The sequence below is a fragment of the Electrophorus electricus genome, chromosome 24, assembly GCF_041902795.1.
Source record: "Electrophorus electricus isolate QZ-2024a chromosome 24, ASM4190279v1, whole genome shotgun sequence".
In the NCBI taxonomy this organism is placed as follows: domain Eukaryota; kingdom Metazoa; phylum Chordata; class Actinopteri; order Gymnotiformes; family Gymnotidae; genus Electrophorus; species Electrophorus electricus.
The window spans coordinates 13,938,379-13,957,180 of NC_137520.1; the positions used below are offsets into that span (position 1 = coordinate 13,938,379).

At 42.2% G+C, this 18,802-nt stretch overlaps 2 protein-coding genes across 4 annotated transcripts; one reads left to right on the forward strand and one right to left on the reverse strand.

Moving 5' to 3' along the window:
• Positions 1–7,899: 7,899 nt before the first annotated feature.
• mtfr2 (mitochondrial fission regulator 2) lies at positions 7,900–13,312 on the reverse strand. Of its 3 annotated transcripts, none has more exons than XM_035522494.2 (8): positions 13,280–13,312; positions 12,706–12,939; positions 12,437–12,541; positions 12,092–12,216; positions 11,384–11,586; positions 10,966–11,269; positions 10,003–10,186; positions 7,900–8,703 (listed from the first exon to the last, which is right to left on the reverse strand). In XM_035522494.2, exons 2-8 carry the CDS (start codon positions 12,775–12,777, stop codon positions 8,659–8,661), a joined length of 1,038 nt encoding a protein of 345 aa, XP_035378387.1. In that variant the 5' UTR covers positions 12,778–12,939; positions 13,280–13,312; the 3' UTR covers positions 7,900–8,658. The 3 variants fall into 3 exon arrangements, with proteins under 3 accessions (XP_035378387.1, XP_035378389.1, XP_035378388.1); XM_035522496.2 differs by having other exon boundaries at positions 13,267–13,294; XM_035522495.2 differs by lacking the exon at positions 13,280–13,312 and adding an exon at positions 13,161–13,261.
• A 126-nt stretch (positions 13,313–13,438) lies between these two features.
• armc1l (armadillo repeat containing 1, like) lies at positions 13,439–18,534 on the forward strand. The gene is made up of 7 exons (XM_027025828.3): positions 13,439–13,481; positions 15,851–16,022; positions 16,305–16,396; positions 16,649–16,838; positions 17,061–17,177; positions 17,348–17,422; positions 18,067–18,534. The coding sequence occupies exons 2-7, from the start codon at positions 15,870–15,872 to the stop codon at positions 18,256–18,258; spliced, it is 819 nt and encodes a 272-aa protein (XP_026881629.3). The 5' UTR covers positions 13,439–13,481; positions 15,851–15,869; the 3' UTR covers positions 18,259–18,534.
• Positions 18,535–18,802: the final 268 nt, after the last annotated feature.

Sequence of the window (18,802 nt, forward strand, 5' to 3'; positions counted from 1 at the left end):
GACATCGAAACTTATGAGCAAATGTGAACAAAATGAATGAATAGAATCCAGCATAAATCTTTGCTGTTTTACACATCAGTTGAGGAGTTGGTCAAACGTGTGGAGAATTTAAAAACTCCACTGATTAAAAAAATTATATTTCAATAATTCTTGTGCAAAAATAAAAAAAGAATAAAAAACACACCCATAAATACAGTACAATGTCTGGTTTAAAAGTACCGCATACAGTATGTAGTGCTAATAGATTATACACTATAGGCTATCGACCTGCTCTTATCTATAGGTTAAAAAAAGTCACATTTTTTTCATTTTCCAATCAATATTGTACAGCAGAGATATCAGCGGTCATCAATGGCTATTCCAATGTTTTCCCTCTCATGATGTTCCTCAGGTCTCCGCAGACCTGGAGACCCAATTCCTCAGGTCTCCGCAGACCTGGAGACCCAACCATCGTTACTTCTGAAATATTCTTTATTATGCCCAATCTTCCTTGACCAATCAGGGCGCACGTTACACTGGGATCAGGCTTTGTGGAATATCACTAATCACGTCAGGGGACAATGAACTCTGGTTTATGCAAATCATGAAAATGTACAGTGCCACCTCAGACAGGTAATGGTAGAGGTAATTTAACAGATGGAGTATGTAAGGTGTGTGCTGACTAGAGTTTCGTGTTTCATATCTTCACACATTCACCTGATGGGTAGCTGTTAGAGGAGATAGGTTCATAGATCATAGTGGTGATGAAAGAAAGAGCATTGTGCTCGGACCCTGTTTAATTGGTGTCAGAATTTAAAGATGACGTCATTGGCACCTTTCCTTACACTTGCTGATATCTGAACACACACACACATATATATATGTACACAAACAGTATATGGAAAACCTGTGCACGTCATCTTCTCATCCCAGAAGCCAAGACTCCAAGGTCACTAGAAAGGCCATACATGTATTCTCGTGGGAAAGTAGGAGGCTGATACTCCCGCAGCTGGGACACTGAGGTGGAATCCCGTCGTTCCTGTTCCCATTCTCCCTGCACTCTGAGTTCTGATCCTCAGCGTGTCCAGACTCGTCTGTGGGAGGCTGGTGGAAGGACAGGAATACGAGCATTCTAAAGGCCTGCCAGAGTTCATGTCCGTGCTAGTAGTGTCCTACATGTAGGAGTTCCAGATATCAACCCAGTACATCATTCTGTTGTATGCTTTGTCAGGTAACACTGGATACTGGGATTCCAAGTTTCTCTTGTCAGTGAGAATTGAATAAGTAGAAACAGTATATATTCAGAATAGCTATCACACCCCACATCCAGGTTCATTTTCATAATGTGAAACATACATGGCTTTGGGCCCAGTTTTGCCTGAAATGCAAAATATAACTTGACTGTCGAACACAAAATTATTCACACGTTATCTAGCATGAGATGTGTCAGCTATGAGATGTACTGACTTTAGTGCTGACGCTGGCCCAGGCTCTCATAATACACGACTCGTTTGGTGAGATACAGAGCTCCAGTTACGCCACTTCGCTCTCTGCCTCCATCTCTTCCTCTTTTTTGCCGTGGTTCTTCCTCCCTCCTGCTCTTCTCTCTTCCTCCCAATTCCAACACCTTGGAAGAAAGCGGGGGTGAACTGGCCCGACTGGATTTCACACACGTGCGCCTTTGCCAGATGACAGCACTGAGACTCCTTCATGACGATGTGGGAGAGTTTGAAGCCAGCAGCCCTTTCGACCGGGTGTCACTGTCTCAGTTTCTTGTGAAGCAAAAAAAAAAAAGCTTTCCTCCTGATGGTAATGAGCACACCCATCATGACTTAGCAGGGGTATTTAAAAGTACCAATAGAGTAGATTTAACTGATTCAATAAAAGGGTCTTGACCTACAATGGCTTAAAATGAAGTCAACCAGGAAAAATATATATTTTTAAAAGTCTCTCAATTAATTAGTTTGCTTACAACTGGTTCCACTCTTACAGTTGATTAGGGCAAACCTTTGAACTTGTTTTTATACAGTTGCATCTTGAAGCTCCTTACAAATAGCTTCGTCAAACTTGACCCCAAAATGTGATGCAAAACCATACATACTTTCTGCAGTAGCACCCCAAAGCTGACATGAGGTAACACTGGCTCTTCTCCAGGCCGAGACCTATAAGGTAACTGATCTTCACTTCACAGCCGTAAGCACTTGAGGCCTTTAACCAGGGCACCACTGCTGCATGAACTCCATGGTTTCAGGTGTGCTGCACAAATAAAACTGATCACTGGCAACAGTAGTACTGGAAGCATCTGGAACCTTCTGTGCGCAGTAGGTGGTGATGGGATAGTAAAAATGAACACTATCACAGACCTCAAAGTCATAGGGATGATTCCTGTCAACAAAGGGACTTGTTTGGTACTTGTATTTTGAAGACAACATAAAGCTAAAAATATAAAAATAAATCTGGAGACTTAACCTAAAGAATGTGATCATGCATTCAGCAATGACTGAATCAGTCCATTACTTTAGACGTGATGCCATGATACATTCAGGATCGTGCACAAGATGGTACTGAGAGCAGCCTCTGCTTTAGATCAGCCACAGCTCTGAGGTTTACCTTCAGCTTTGTCTAGTCAGAGGTTTTCAGACCTAACATTCACAAAACATCTCAGAGAATAAGTGCTGATCACGACACAGTTTGTAGGACTGGAATCTTCATAAGCAGGGTGTGAATCCAAACCATAGGTCAGCATTTTCACTTTCATATGAGTCATTAAAAAAAAGATCCAATCATGTCAAAGTAGCACTGAAATATTTCACTCATATAAATGATCAGGAGTTTCTCTTTCATCTTCACCAAAGTGAGGACGGTAGCTACTCTCTAGAGTTCTGAAACTTTTCATAAAGTTTAGATTTTGCTAGATAGAATGTCAGTTAGTTCAAGAGAAAACACTGCACGAGCAGCTAAAATTCCATTATATTCTATTATTATTATATTCTATTATTCAATATGGAAGAATTAATCTACTTTTCTGATATAAGGATAAGCACTTCCTTATATCAGAAAACAAACAAACCAAAAGGTTGTTTGAACAAGCTTGCCTAACCAGAATGATTTAATAAGAAGGCGACTACATGCTGACTTGCTGAATAAAGGAACACATGCCGTATCCTTGCTATATATTCTCCTACATATCATTTTATTGCAACGACATTGAAGGAATCTGTCTATCTATCTATTTAGACATTTATTTTTTAGGGCTTCTTTTATCATCCTGGTGTGGCATGAAACTGGTTCAAGTTTTATGTCTTTAATTTGTTTTAGATTTTGTTCTGTAGCAGCTCTAAGCTGTTTTTAGCAGGCTTTCACAAATCAGTAATAAAAAAAGAACATTCAAGCATGTTTCTCATCTCCTCGTGTGTATTTAAAAAGACAAGGAGATGCACACAGCCAAGACACTGACGCTTTTAGATTTATAGTACAAAGATTTAATTGACACTCACACACCCATGTGTATGCACACGTACACACACTCACTAACACACATATATTCAAAAGATGAAACGGTCTGGAACACAAGAAGTATTGTTTTTAGAATTGGATTATTTTGCCTTGTTGAGGTCAGAGGTAAATGTCCAGACTGGTTCGAGTTCATAGAAAGGCATCAGTAACTCAAATAACCCCTCATTACAACCGATCTCTGCAGGAGAGCATCTCTGAATGCACAGCATGTCAAACCTTGAAGCAGCCTCCAACAGCAGCACAAGACCACAGAGGGTATCACTCCTGTCAGCTAAGAACAGGCAACTGAAGCTACAGCTCACATGGACTCATCAAAATTGGACAATAAAAGATTGGAAAAACATTGCCTGGTCTGGTGAGTTCATTTCTGCTGCCACATTGGGATGGAAGTGTCTGAATTTGGTATGCCCACCATAAAAGCATAGATCCAACCTGCCTTGCTTGAGCGGTTCAGTGTCTGTGTGTGTATGTGATTCTTTGCTTACTTTGGGCCACTTAACACCAACTGAATTTTGTTTAACTGGATGGTTTGCATTATTTTGGCTAGAAGTTTAACTTTTTGTAACTTCACTCATCTGTGTGCCACTTGCTGATTAATACACTGTTATTTACATAGTTGACAAGGCACGTTAAGGAATGTTTCAGCTTTAACAAATTTTAAGGCTATACTTTACACTGGTCAAGGGTTCTGGAGGGCTACACTCCTTTGGTGGATGACCACTTGAACACACACCTGGCAAACTTACCATTGCCTCCTTGACACACATTGTCTCAGATCACTTATTTGCATGAACATTTGCAAGTCAAATGAGATTCTTTCTCCTGGTGTTGTGCAGGAGTTCCAGGCTGCAGGTTGCAACACAGACTCTTTTTGCCAATGCAAACAACAATTTTACAAAAAGACAAAAACCCCAAAGGCCGCAACAACATAAAAAAAAAAAAAAGACATAACAGAAAAGTAAACTATAACTCCTTAAAGAAAGTGAAAGATATACATCTAACCACTTTAGCCACAAAACTGTACAAAACACAGACCCACAGCCAGAATATCCTCACCAGTAGACATTTATGGGGCACTTTTACCCAAAGATTAGGACTGAACACAACTTGAGCAACTGAGCGTTAAGGGCCTTTGTCAGGGGCCCAACAATAACAACTTGGTGGTGGGACCATACCCACTAGGCTACCACTGCTCACACAGAAGATGTTGTGATCACTGATCTTTAATGACACATTCATCAGAATGAGGGGAGTCCACCACTGTTTCATCTCTCAGGACTCTGAACTTTCACCCTCCATTGTGATACGAGCAAACAAAATGTGTGCAAAGGCAAAAGCTCCTTGTAGCTGTCAGCAAAAGTAAATGAAGTCTGAAAATGTCACTAAGAGAAGTTCAGCCCTTATACGGATCAAACCCGTCACATATTTTCTTCTTTTCTTCTTCCTTGTTATTAAGTGCCCCCCCCCCGCCAACCCCGGGAGGAGGTGGAACAAAGGAGAATGTGTCCCACTAAATGACTGACATGGTGTGTGGTTAGTGGCCCAAGGAATGAAACAGCAATCATCGTAAATGAATGCATGAAAAGTGCACTCGAATTCCAGCCCCTGGCACACACACACACACACACACGCACACGCACACGCACACGCACACACACACACACACACACAGAAAATAAGTGTTCTTTCTTATTCATTCTTGTACACCTGGCTGGCACACGACCCCTTTCTCAACGCACCTTCCTCCACAGCCTTTCATTTGCATAGGGATTTGCAAGTCAAACACAGTGCTGAGTTCCCAGTGTCCCGACTCAGGGGTCGTGAAGCGCAGGTTCACCGCTCAGCTTCTACTGTTGGCCATAATACGCACACAGACACACACACTCCTTTGGTGAAACATACAAAAAAACAAAAGAGAGTGTGTGTGTGCGTGTGTGTGCGTGTGAAAATGTGGCGCATCAATAAAATGCCGTACTAGCAGAAACACAGCTCTCTTAAGACACCTGTGTGTTTGTGAGACACGTCGTGATCAGGAAGAGATGCTGCTCTCCCCAGTGTTCTTCTGTCTCTTGAGGGTTTATCTCCTATTAAGGCACCAACAGCTGAGAAGCAGCCCAACAAGCTGAACTGATCCTACAGGAAGCGCCCTAAAACACTTAAAGCAGTACTTCACCCAAAACGCCATCACTGCTCAAAAGGAATATATGCTTGTGCAGGCTAGTTAGTGCTATGCAAATGAGATCATGCTGATTTGCCCAAACTATATATTTTCATTCTATGTTCTCACTTTCTGTGACACACACAGCAAGCGCATGACATATTCATGGACAATACAGGATATTTGCCTAAAATTCTTAGTGCCTATGAAAAGAGCTGAGAGCAAGACGAGTGGGGAGGATGGGTGTGAAATTAACCCTTTCCCCGAATCGCTGACTTATATAAGAAGTAATGTGATTCTAACTGGGAAAGTCCCAGCTGTGAGCTATAATATAAATGGTTACACACAAATGCATGCAGGCATGCGCGCGCGAACACACACACACAAAGTTCAAGGTGAGTAAAGGAGAATGACCCACCAATGATTACAGTCACATGTTATTAAACAATTATAACATTTTACAACTCTTTTCTGATTAGCCATTGGATGTACAACATAATGACAAAAATGAGGTCTGTAAAACATCTGACAGTAAGAAATGAGAGTAAATAAAGCTTTAGTGCACCTTTATGTGGTGATATGACTGTTTTGGTGGGATATATAAACATTTCTCACAGTGTCATACACGACTCACGGTAGAAGAGCTTTGTGTTGAGTGTAAATATTTAGAGTGTAACATACACACATATTGTCATTATATGAATTTGTTAGAACACTCATTTCTTATAAATACACTCATGTCTTGGCAACAGCACAAAATGTGATCACCTCACAGAACAGAAATGGCATTGAATTGCTGTTTTAATCTCTGTGCAATAGCCTGTGATCATTGCCAATTTATGACCTATTGTTGTTTGATTTCTTACAGTGTTTCCTCCACCTGATATTCAAACACCCAGAAGGCCAGTGGGAAAAGTGCCTCACTCACTCACACACACACATACACACACATCTATTTGACATGTGGTAAACTCCTGCAGTGAATTCTAATTCAAAGTAAATTCGTGAAGTGAACAAAGACAGTGAGGTGATCTAATGATTGCCCAATCACCAGACAGAAGAGTTTAAATCACTCTCTTTCATTTGCATTGCAAATGTTTTCATACATGCATGCAAATTCAGTTAATACTAACTCGGAAACTTAGGCTCCTCCTATTGCACTTTTCTGCATCTGTTGGCGTTGCATTCAGTGGGGATTCTTTGGTACTATAACCTCTGAAGGACTTTGGCGCCATCTGCTGGTTGCTAGTTCTGTTAAGTACTGTAAGCCCACATACAGTAGCACTATTAAATCAAATTTGTAGAACAGAGGAAGATCCTTCTGTGTTGATCACTGCTGCAACGACTAATCGACTCTAGCACTAGACATGATAGACTCGTGGTTTAAAGAGGGAAAAGATTAACACTATAAACATTATCCCACTGTTGAATCCCACCTTGAACCTTACACATTCTTCATCTATGAACTTCACAACTTTTATAGTTATTTTAGAACCAAAGAGAGAGAGAGAGAGAGAAATACACAGGTGCATCTGAACTAAATGACTTAAACAAAGACCAGTCAGTAAAGCAGACTATGGCAAAACCCAAACCTTTGAACGGGAACGTTCCATCACGTAGGTACCCCTTTCACACCAACAGACAGAATCGCACAAAATGGAATAAGAGGATTAATCAGATTTTAGTGTGTAACCATTTCCTGTCTTGGTAGACCAGTACATCCTCTTCTTGCTAACCTTTAGTGGTTGGAAGGATGTGGTTTACAGAAACAAACAACAGATGCCACATTTTATATTTATTCCATTACACCCACACACACATACACGCAAAACAAAAACAAACATGTCACACACTTAAGTGTGTTGAACACAATCAGATCAGATCAGGCCAGTGAGTCATTACCTTTTATGGCAGCCTTACTGATCCCTAGAATGTTTGCATGTACAGCATTTGGTAGATGCCCTTGTCCAGTGACTTACAAAAGTGCTTTTTAATTTCTGACATACATATCTTCATGCATCCTTGTGATATATAGGTCAGCGTTAAGAACGCAAGCTTTGCTTGAAGACAGACAGTGGACATTCATTCCACTAGCTGGACCCCAGGACAGAGGAGAGTTGTGATGCATGTCGTCTTAGTTGTGTTAGGGGGATCCACGCTTGGTGGTGTTTCTTGCTCTTTGGATCCGGCAGAGGGACGTGCATGACAAGCTACTGCAACGTAAGGATGAAAGCACTCAGGAGAGGTAAGAGGAACTGAGTTGGTTTATTTTGAGGATTAACTCATGTGATGGCTGTTTACAACCTTCCAAGATGACTGAAAGCCCCAGCACCGAACCCCAGCACAGGATAGAAGCATGGATGGAGATGGGTGGGTGGAGCAGCTACAGTTCCTGATTTTTATTTTTTTTAAAGATAAAAGGTTTGTCCATCATCCTCAGAAATCCTTGCTTACACTTGTACATGTACACACACAATCAAAAACCAGGTTTGATGAGCAACACCAGACATTAAATGCATTAGACAGGCTAGAGTGTATGTAACAGTCTCTCACACAGTGTGGCAGATCCTGGTTTTCTGAACCAATCTACAAGCACAGCAGACATACTAAAAATGCAAAAGCATTTATATCAAAATAATTACAAAAATTAAAAGCATGCCAGATTAGCAAAGGCATACCAGAAGTACATCAAAATGTTCAAACTCAGTCAGCTCATAATTACAACGCCACTCAGGTTCCTCCGCTCACATTTCACTCACACTTTTAGCAGAATTCATAAACACCTGTGGCAAACACAAGAGTCATGAACACCAGTGTTGAACTGTATAAAACAGCAAAATCAATGGGAAACTGCAGGGGTTGCATAACAGCCAGCTCCTCTATCAATGACAATAAGAAAGGTACTGAAACCCCAGGGGCTGAAGAAAAGCAACAGAGAGAAAACCATCAAAGGCGTTTCAGCAGACACGTCTCCATCACTTCCTGCATGACCTCTGGGTAAAGGGTCACAGGTGAACACGCCCCTGACTGCGTCTTGTCAGGTGTATGACCTGTGAACCAAAAGAACAAAACGTCAGAAAAGAACCACACACCTGCTCGCATGCACGCACACACGTACGCATACATATGCACACTGCAAAGACTGACCCATGATGACTGATATCTACTCCACAGACACACACAAACCAAATTCTCTTCACTGGGTGGTGCACTTATTTAAAGGCAAATAATAAATAAAAACAAATAAATAAATACATTTTTAAAAAGGGCATCTACTGCAGTTCAGGAGTGTGCAGTACCCAAACAGCTGTTTCCCAGCTGCTCCCCTCATCTCGCATAGGAACATCTGCAGCTTTACTGGAAGCTCTACTGAACAGACCGTGCCATCAGCAGACTCACACACTACAGACACCTCCATGTGAACGGAAACTGCTCGTGCTGATATTCAGGTAATAATTCAATGTGACATGAGGCTTGCTGTGAAATGACTAAATTCGATCACATGCGGCAATTCTAAGGGTTGGGGAATGCTTCAGGATTTAATGTGGTTATGCTGTAAACATTGACGTGTGGGCAATGCCAACGTCGTGGCTTGGCAGACAGGTGGGGGAGTGCACAGCAAGCTTTAAGCTGGAGGTGTTCCTTCACGTCTTCAACTCCAGACTCACCATGCAGCTATTAATCTCAAGGCATATCATTCAGCAAGTACTGTGAATTATTAAATAGCTACTTTGAAACTAATATGCATAGTATGCAGTTAATAATATCCAGATAAGTCGAGACAAGAGCTTGTAACCACCAGTGATTCCTTGGTTGTAAAGGGTTAAACACATACTCCTACATGTATCGAGTGAGGAGTCTACTTAGGGTACGTTCACACTTGGTAAACGTTTTGATTAAAAGGAACCCTGCTGTGATGAGAATCTGTACCAAAATATGAAATGCACAAAAATGCTCAGGTATTCAAAAACACTTTCCTGCAGTGGACAAATTCCTCGAGCTGGTTTGCATCCTTAATGCATTTTGCCAGTTTTGGCTGAGTTTTCAACTGTAAAAATACTCCCCTGCCAGCACATTTAACTCAGCATACTGAACTGTTTTGCTTCGCCTACAATCGCCGTAGTTATCGTCACAAAATCTACATCATAAAAGCTATTCCATGACTTCTCCTTACAGCTTTTGTTTCAGAGGTAAACGTGTCAGTGAACCAGGACTAAAATACAGCAATGTACCATCTTCTGCTTTGGTCCCAGACCAAGAAAACCAAACTACAAGCACAAACACCCCCTTGGTGACTTGTTGCCAGCAGTTGCTGTGCATTGAGCTGTTTCAGGAGAGCAGGGCTTTACTCTGGGCGTGTCGGGGCTGCTGAACGGTGAAGGCTCCGCCGAGCGGTTCTCCTTATCAAACGAGTTGTTCCGCTGCCGGTGCGCAAACTTCCGCTTCAAAGCTTCGGCGATGAGTGCGGCCGGGTCCAACGAGCATGCCAGCCCCTTACTCCTTCTCTTCCTCATTGGGGTCCCACCCGGAGACCTGAAACACAATGCCAGAGCACATGCAGATCAGGGGAGGACTTACAGTCACACAAACATACTGCTTTTGTGGCCAAGTCAAGGATGCGGATCAGAAAATGGGTGTAATTCATGAACAGGTCATGCAGTCTTTTTCCAAAATATGCTGCTACTTAAAAGTGCAAAATGGTAAAGTTCAGCCACTTAAAGAAATGTATGTTCATTACAATGCAATACTTGAACTTTCCATACGCTGGAAAAGGTTTTATTGGTGTCAAGCGGGCAACAAACAAACAAACAAACAAAAATAAATAAGACTAGAATTAATCTGCAGGTAGCATAGGACTGTAGAAACTCCTATTTAACATTAACCCAGAGAGCTCACCTCCAGTGTGAAAGCTCAGAAACTTGTTTTGCCAGGGAAACTTTGCCAATTTGACAATACATGGGGAACTTGATGGGCACTGATGCCATATAATCACTCCATCACAGCAGCAGCTGTAGGAGTTCATCTTATCCATTTCATTTAGGAAGCTGTAATGCAGGCTGAAGGCAGCCACTCTACCCAGGACTCTAACCCAGGGCTGACAGGAGGTAAACCTGAGCTCTGACCACCAGACCAAAGAGCAGTCAGAGCTCCCATTTAACCTTGTTTGGTTGATGTATGACATCATGTGGATCATGAATATACTTGGAGTTTAGCTAATAGAACATAATTGCAACTTAAATCAGTAATTAGTGATCAACCCAAACTGGCTGAAGGTCACATAAGCTTAGAGGAGGCTGCAACAACAGACATACCTCTCCACAGTGCGGAGCTTAACCTGGTTCAGGTCCTTCAGGACCTCCAGCATGGAGGGGAGAGGAGTTGCCGCAGGGTCGTCCGAGGGCTCACGCAGCTCCGCTTTGCCTCTTCTGGCTGCCTGCCGCTGTCTGATCACCTCTGACACAGAGGACTGCACAAAGCCAGCCAATGGGGGAGGGGGTGGAGGCAAGGGTGGTGCTGGGGGTGGAGGCGGCACGGAGAGAGGTGTGGAGGTGAAGGCGGGAGCAGGCGCAGGGTGGAAGCAGGGAGTGGCAGGTTCACCAAGGCCAGGACTGTCAACTGCACAAAGGGATGAAAAATAAATAAAAAACCAGTATCAAAAGCAGTGGCAGATCACACAGCCTCATACACACAGAAGTCCCAGTTCTCTTGATTCAGAATGGGAGGGGCTACCTGTGGGAATGGCAACTATCATGGCAATCTGAGCTTGCAGTCGCAGTAGTTCTGCCTCCAGAGCAGAGATCTTCTGGAGGGCTTCGGGTTGCATGTTCAGCCCTTGGGCCACATGCCCCTGCTGAGCACGGGGAGCTCCACATGCTGGCCGAGCAGCTTCAGTCCCCCGTAGCCATCTAGCATTCCTCAGAGGGACATTACCCCTGCAGGACCAATCACAGTATGAGCCTGAAAAAAAAAAATCAGCTTCCCCCTTCAGAACTTAAAATATCCTACCGCTTAAAAAAAAATCCTCCCAATGCCGCTTTTAAGGCCAAAATCCAGTCATAGTTCAGGAAAAACAATTAAACAGTGACCAGTTCCACAAGTTCAGTGCAGCACAAACTCTATCATTGATGGGAGGACAATTTAAGACAGTATGATGCTTTCAAAATTTGGCTGCCAGTCCTCAACTGGTTATGGCATAAGAAATGATCTCTAATGATTAGTAAATATGTAATTTTTAAACCCTTGAGGTAGAAGAAAAACACAAACACACACAAACATAGAAAAGCAAAAGGACACTACAATATGTTTGGGAAACTACGTCCACCAGCCTGACAACAGATACCAAGCAAAGCAGACAGTAATGATTCCTGAAAAAGAATTCAGAGTAAAACATCCAATTTTCACAAAGAACTGGAGTATGACTTTTCTTTTCCTGACTACCTGAACTTAGTGGATCTGTCTCCTTCTTCCTCAGCCAGCCACAACACATCCTCCAGTGAGGGAATGGCCCGGCCATTTACGGATTCATCTACGTGTTCCTGCCTCCTTGACGTCTGCAGAGGAATCTGCCCAGACAGAAAGAACCAAGGGAAAAGACGCATTAAATATGCATTTAAACCGTCAGCAAATCGATTACTGACTCTCATCACATTTCAAAGTGCAAGACATTTTTTTTAAGTCTTCCAACATTAGATACCTGGGCATTGCCCAGATAACAGACGGATCAAGGTTATGCACGTACACCCAGATCAGTTACTGTATACTCATTACTGAATTCATGGTTACCTGAAAATGAATCCGGGGGTAAGGCGCCAGAGGTAAATTTGTTCCAATCATTCGAACGATGCTGCGATACTGTCCACACAAAGTGGTGTCCCAAACTGGAACCAGCTGCAAAAGACAAGTGCACATTGATTTTATCATCATTAGGATATTTCATATTACAGCACATCAGTAATTAAACTTATTTACACGGGGGGGGGGGGGGGGGGGGGGGGGGGGAGACAAAGGAAGTCGGATGCCAAACATTTAACAGCACCAATTTGGTTAATTACCATGTCGGCAGGAACTCCGAAATATTCAACGACATATCTTAGCAAATAGACTAGGTCTTCTAGCAGAGACATTGTCAGTATACTTTTTTACTCCACGGCAGAGAGAATTTAAATTGTCAGCAGAATTTCTGCACTGCTGACAGCGGAATGGGCACGAGCGAGACCGTGGCACACTGCAGCACCACCTTCCTGCACGCGACGTGACAGATCAAATAAACTGCATCACGTTCGTCTCTGAAATGAAAAATAATTAAACACCGTTAGATATATATAAATATATTGCCAATTATGAGAACAACCTAGCTATGGCTGTAATGTTTTTAGACTATAACATGATCAGGGTTAGTCTAATACTAGCTAGCTAAGCTAAGCTATTACTCGCTGATCATAACGGCTCGACTGCGGTTACATGCAAAACGAGTCGTACAGACACAAAGCACATATGACACACATACATATCCGAATCACGGCCTTAATTATACACGACACTGCCACAACGAAAACGCGGAAAAAAAACTGTCTACACAGATACAAGTATAAAGAAGGAATAATTCACACGACCTCCCAAACTTACTCAGGATTACCAGGCAGGTGAACTCAAATAAAGCCATTTGAGCAAGACTGCGTGCGATTGGACCACAGACTCACGCTTGCGCGTTCACCCAATTATGTTGAGCAATGTTGCGTCGTCGAGACAGACGTTCGACCAATCATGTCCCACGGAAAGCGTAGGCACGAAATTCGTATTTGTGACCGGCGACGCTGGCAAAGTAGTGGTAAGGACATTGTAACAAAAACATTTTGTTCTTCGGAGGAAATAAATGTGAGATATGATAGTTCAATATATGGTAATACGGATTACATAAAGTAAAACAGACACATACATGTCGGCAATAGTATGATTTAAATTAAGTACACTTGCTCGACAGCCACTTCTAGCAAACTGCTAGGTAGCTCGAGACAGAACCAACGGTCCGTTGTGTCTAGCAAGCTAGGATAGTTAAGATAAGCTAACACTAGCTAGCATTTAAGATTGTGGGTACCCACTTCTACTCGTTTTGCTGTGTTACTAGGTTATCTGCTAATGTATATGTACAAAATAATGAGGAAACGTATTAAGGCAGCACCACATCTGACGTTAATTTAGTTAGCGGACCCTAGCTAACTAGATTTAATAGCTTCAATTGTTTCAGGCATCTCAAATGAATGAGATGCCTGTTTTACCTAGTGACTTGACTTGTTTTACCTAGTTGTGGAAACAAGCTAAACGTAGATAGTATATCTAGAGGATACTGGTAGCTAACGATAGCTAGCTATAGCGTTAGAATTCGATGGGGTGATTTGCAGTGGTGTACGAGAGAACGTTAGCTGTTTCTAACCTTCAGTGAGCATGTGGTAGCCTCCTAGTTGAAAGACCACGAACTTTCCAACAACCCATTTGAAGAGTTTGTCAGGGTTGAGAGCTAACCACAGCACTGAAACATCTTTTGTTAGAGTTACTAATGATTTGTTGGTTGCAGCCGACTTTCGGTATCTAAATATACTTGTTCTCCTGCACCTCTATACTGCATTTTACACAGTGTCATAATGTGCTGCACAATCCTGAGGATTTGGTCGGCATCTCTGACACCGTACTGACACGGTATGGTCATACCTTGGAGACATGCAGCATTTAGGTCTGATCCCATGGTGTTCCCCAGGGATAAGTTCCTGGCGCTTTACGTTTTACTATCTACATATTAACGCTTGACGAGATCCTTAGCAGTTCTACTGCTATGAGGATTACACGCACATTTACAAACACACTAAACCCATTCTTCCCACCTAATGCTCCAATTATGTGTTTGGCTGACAAAGACCTGGATAGCTAAGAACTATATAAATTTAAATAACGAAAAATCTGAGGCCATACTACATTTACATTATTTGGCAGATGCTCTTACTTAGAGCCACTTACTTTGTCATTTACTCATACTACCTGCATTTCCAGCTACTTCTAAAAACCTGGGCACTCTAGCCTGGCTATGCCACACTTTTTGTCCTATGTCGCCCAAGTTGGGAATCTTGGTGTCATTTTGTACCCTATCCCATTCTGTAGACACGTTTCTATTACATCCAGACTGGACTTCGGCAATGCTGTTCTCTTCAGGCTTCATACCTATGGGCTCCAGAAGTTGCAATATGTCCAGAACTCAGCTGGTTGGTCAGCCATAGCAGACTGTCCGAACATAATACTCCTGTTCATGGTCACCTACACTGGCTTCCTGTCCACATTCACATTTAGTACAAAATCCTTCTTATGGTCTTTAAATCCTTACATGGTCTGGTACCTCCTTGCCATTCTGTTCTTCTTCATACATATTCATTTGCTTTGGTCTTCTAACGACTACTTTATATCCCACCCTCCAGGCTACATCTTTTCAGATATGGGGCTTTTAGCATGGCAAGCCCTTAACTCTGGAACACTATCCCTTTACACCTCTGATATTGTATCTCCATCTCCTCATTCAAAAAATGTCTGAAATATCTCTCTTCCAGTTGCTTTCTCATACTTGGCCCCTGAATAAATATCATTTGAATAAATGACATTTATTCTAGATCTACCCATGTCTGTTTATACTATAGTTAAATTATTTTGATTTCATCATGTTTCTTTTCTTTCTTTTTAATGATAAAGTATCTTTATTTATATTGGTTTTACGTTATTATATTCTGTTGTTCATGTACAGTGTCCTTGGGTATCTTGAAAGGTACTTGAAAGCTCACTACATGTGACAAAACCAGGTGGAAAACATTTGCTATCCAGTTATTTTTGTGTTCTACTAAGCAGGCTCCCACATCTGATGAGGTTTTAAAAAAAAAAAAAAAAAAAAAAAAAAATTAGTAAATTGAGAGTACTGGCACACGACTACGTGCAAGATTTTATTCTATCTAGGTTATACTGCACTGACTTATAACACTGCAAGCAAGGAAATTGCCATGCAGAGTTTACTGTTAAACCCAGTTAATGGTTGTCCAACAGTAACAGTTTCATTTCTGGTTTTGCATAGCTAGCTACAGTTCTACAGCTCTAGAATGTGCCTGTATTAACTTTTTTTTTCTCCAAAAAAACCTGCTTCTCCAATCCAAACCTTGTTCTTCAAAGCTTACAAAGATCAAGTAAGATGATGGATGCATTGTCAGTAGTGACCCAGCTGCGCGACCTGGCCTCTGAGCCTCAGAACCGGGAGGCTATAGTTCAGGACCAGGGTTGCCTTCCTGGCCTTGTGCTGTTCCTTGACCACAAAGACCCTCGGGTTCTTTTTGCCACTCTGCAGGTATGGTTTGCTTAATGTCCACTGTTGTCCATCATACTGTCCTCACTTAGGTTAGCTACATATTATAATTTTTAAAAGGTGTAATGTGGAAACTAAAGAAACTAGGCATGAATGTTTAAAGCACTCATCTTGAAACACTGACACCCATGTTACATGTTATGAATAATTATTTTACATGAACTGCAACAGTCCTTACAAAATGAACATGGAATGTTAAGGTGCAAGTGTTGGATGAAAACCTTTGGTTTCAGCCCAAAACTAACATGCCACATTTTCATTCAGACTCTGAGATACCTTGCAGAATTGCCTCAAAATGTTAACACCATGAAGAATGAACTTGGCATGATGGTGAGCCTGGAGGCACTGATGGAGAAGTGAGTTGCACACTTGTGCTGCCTTATGTAGTATACCAGCATCTTTCTATACAGTCCTTAGACACCCCCACACAGTCCCGGTTTTGGCTCTAGCCCTGCTTCCAAACACACCTGCATCAATAAATTAAGAAAACTCAATATATGGAAAAGGTATACTTGGAACTATGCAAAAATGTGGACTGTCTATGGGAAAATACTCCAGAATAAAGTTCACTGAACTCTGCATGCCTCATTTCCCTTGTTCTCATGCAGGAGTGGACCGAATGGTGATATTATAGAGCTCACACAAGATGTACACAGAGTGTTGAGTGCTCCTGAGAGCACAGACACTTTTAGTACTCCAGAGCCACAGAGGAGGAGGAATAAACCTCAGTTTTTCATCAACAGTACCAACAAAAAGGCTAAAACAGTCACTCTGCACATACAGGGCTTGGATGGCACAGTAAGTGTGTGTCCTTATTCCTCATTGATGCACCAGCACACTGCTGATACCTGTACTGATATAAACGTTTACGTTGTGTTCACTACACATTTCTAAATGGTGCTTTGTGCTTCTTTCATGTAAAACAGGCTGGACAGATGGCTAGTGTAGTAACAGGCCTCAGACTCTTAATTGCAAGGTGGAGCATGTGCAGATTTTCCTGGTGTGTGGCATTTTGTACAGGACCAGCGAGGTGTCTGTGAGGAGGCTCTCCTGAAGGTTAAAGGAGTGATCAGTTTCACTTTCCAGCTGGCCCTGAAAAGGTGTACTGTGCGGGTGCGTGCCGACCTGCCCACTGAGGTACTGCAACACCTCGGCCTTACTCTCCATTTTATATCCCAGTAGGAGGTTTGTGATTGTGGTTTTGAGATTTAGCTCCATCACCATTAGATGATTTGCCTCTTTTGGTATATTGCATATACAGTGTGAAATGGTTGCTCTACAGCCTGTAACCTGTGTCTCCACCACAGAGCTTGGCCTCAGCCATCGCTGCAACTAAAGTGCTTGTAGCCCAGCAAGTGGTGAAGAGTGAGACTGGTGAGGAGGTGGGTGCTGGCCTGAGGTGCCGGTCAGTCAGTCACATGTAGGGATGTACACTACAGAGTGAATTGAGACTTGCCTTTTGAACTGGGGAGAACTTGCCCTTTTCTTGTCAAATATTGTAATTATGAGATGAGTGCACATGAGCTGTGTTATAATTACCAATGAGAAACCTGAATTTTCCACAAATGTCTGAGTCTGGCATCAATGAAAAACATATGGTAGATAAAACAGATATTACATCTTCAGTGGTAAGTTATTGTTATTAAGTAGTAAATCTGTGTGTTGGCTGTACAATTTATGCTTATTTTGTGAACAAGCCTGTTCTGGTGTGATTAGCTGTGTCCCTCACCAGATGTAAAAGTAGGCTATGGTTGATTTAGCTAGTTATTTTTCCAGGCTATAAAAGTAAACAGAGATTCCCATGGCATCCATTTTGTTTCTGATCAACTCTAACTAATGATGGTTAATCCTAAACCACATGAGTACACACACCACATCATACTTAGGACTCGCCAAAACTGACCATATGGTACCATTCAGAGGCACTTAAGCTTATAGTTCTAAGAATAACTGAAGTTATTTACATTGCACTGCATGCAACAATACATTTACTGACCTCCTTTAATGCTGCCATCCTTGCCTTCAGGTTCTCATCCCTCTCAGCACAGCAGACACACAGGTAGAGGAGAACACCCACTTGCCAGACTACCTGCCCGAAGACGAGAGTCCTGAGAAGGAGATGGACCGTGCCATCTCCCGCACCGGAGCCAAACAGGACGGGAGCGGCAGCTGGCTGAACGCTGCTGCTAGCTTCCTCACCAAGACATTCTACTGGTGAGCGACCTCCCCATACCACCACTGCACATGAATATCTGTGTCAGCGGGACCACGGAGCATCTGCACAGGCGCCTGTGAACCAGTTTAAAACTGAGGACTCCCAACTACAGTGAAGTGCAGACCTATTCAGGTCAAATGACTTTCGCCTACCTCTACCAAATTTGTCAAGCGATGCTGTAATATCCAGCTAAGATGATACTGACTGATGGATTTAGTGACGGTGGAAATGCTCTCTTCCCCTTGAACATCTCAATTGGTAAATTTTCTGTCCGTCGCACTTGTTTGTTATACTATGTGACTGTTTACTGTTACTTTGATCAGCTGTGTAAATATGTGCATATTATTTTTACAGTTTATCCTGTCTCATCTTAACATATTTTGTTCATAAGAGTTCATGTAAAATATATTAATTTACCTGAAACGGAGTTTGTCAACTCTAGCCCTCTGTAACCTCAAAAGGACTCTACACCCTCTAATCTTCCTTGTTCATATTTAATTGAAATGTAGGGTTTGGAATGGAAAGGGTTATGATATGAAAAATATTG

Coding starts and splice junctions, on each gene's coding strand:
- armc1l (XM_027025828.3), top strand. CDS start 15,870: ATGATGGATGCATTGTCAGTAGTGACCCAGCTGCGCGACCTGGCCTCT. Junction 16,397..16,648: donor CTGGAGGCACTGATGGAGAA/GTGAGTTGCACA, acceptor GTTCTCATGCAG/GAGTGGACCGAATGGTGATA. Junction 16,839..17,060: donor TACAGGGCTTGGATGGCACA/GTAAGTGTGTGT, acceptor CATTTTGTACAG/GACCAGCGAGGTGTCTGTGA.
- mtfr2 (XM_035522494.2), bottom strand. CDS start 12,777: ATGTCTCTGCTAGAAGACCTAGTCTATTTGCTAAGATATGTCGTTGAA. Junction 12,217..12,436: donor ACCCCCGGATTCATTTTCAG/GTAACCATGAAT, acceptor CTGTCTGGGCAG/ATTCCTCTGCAGACGTCAAG. Junction 11,270..11,383: donor GATAGTTGCCATTCCCACAG/GTAGCCCCTCCC, acceptor CCCTTTGTGCAG/TTGACAGTCCTGGCCTTGGT.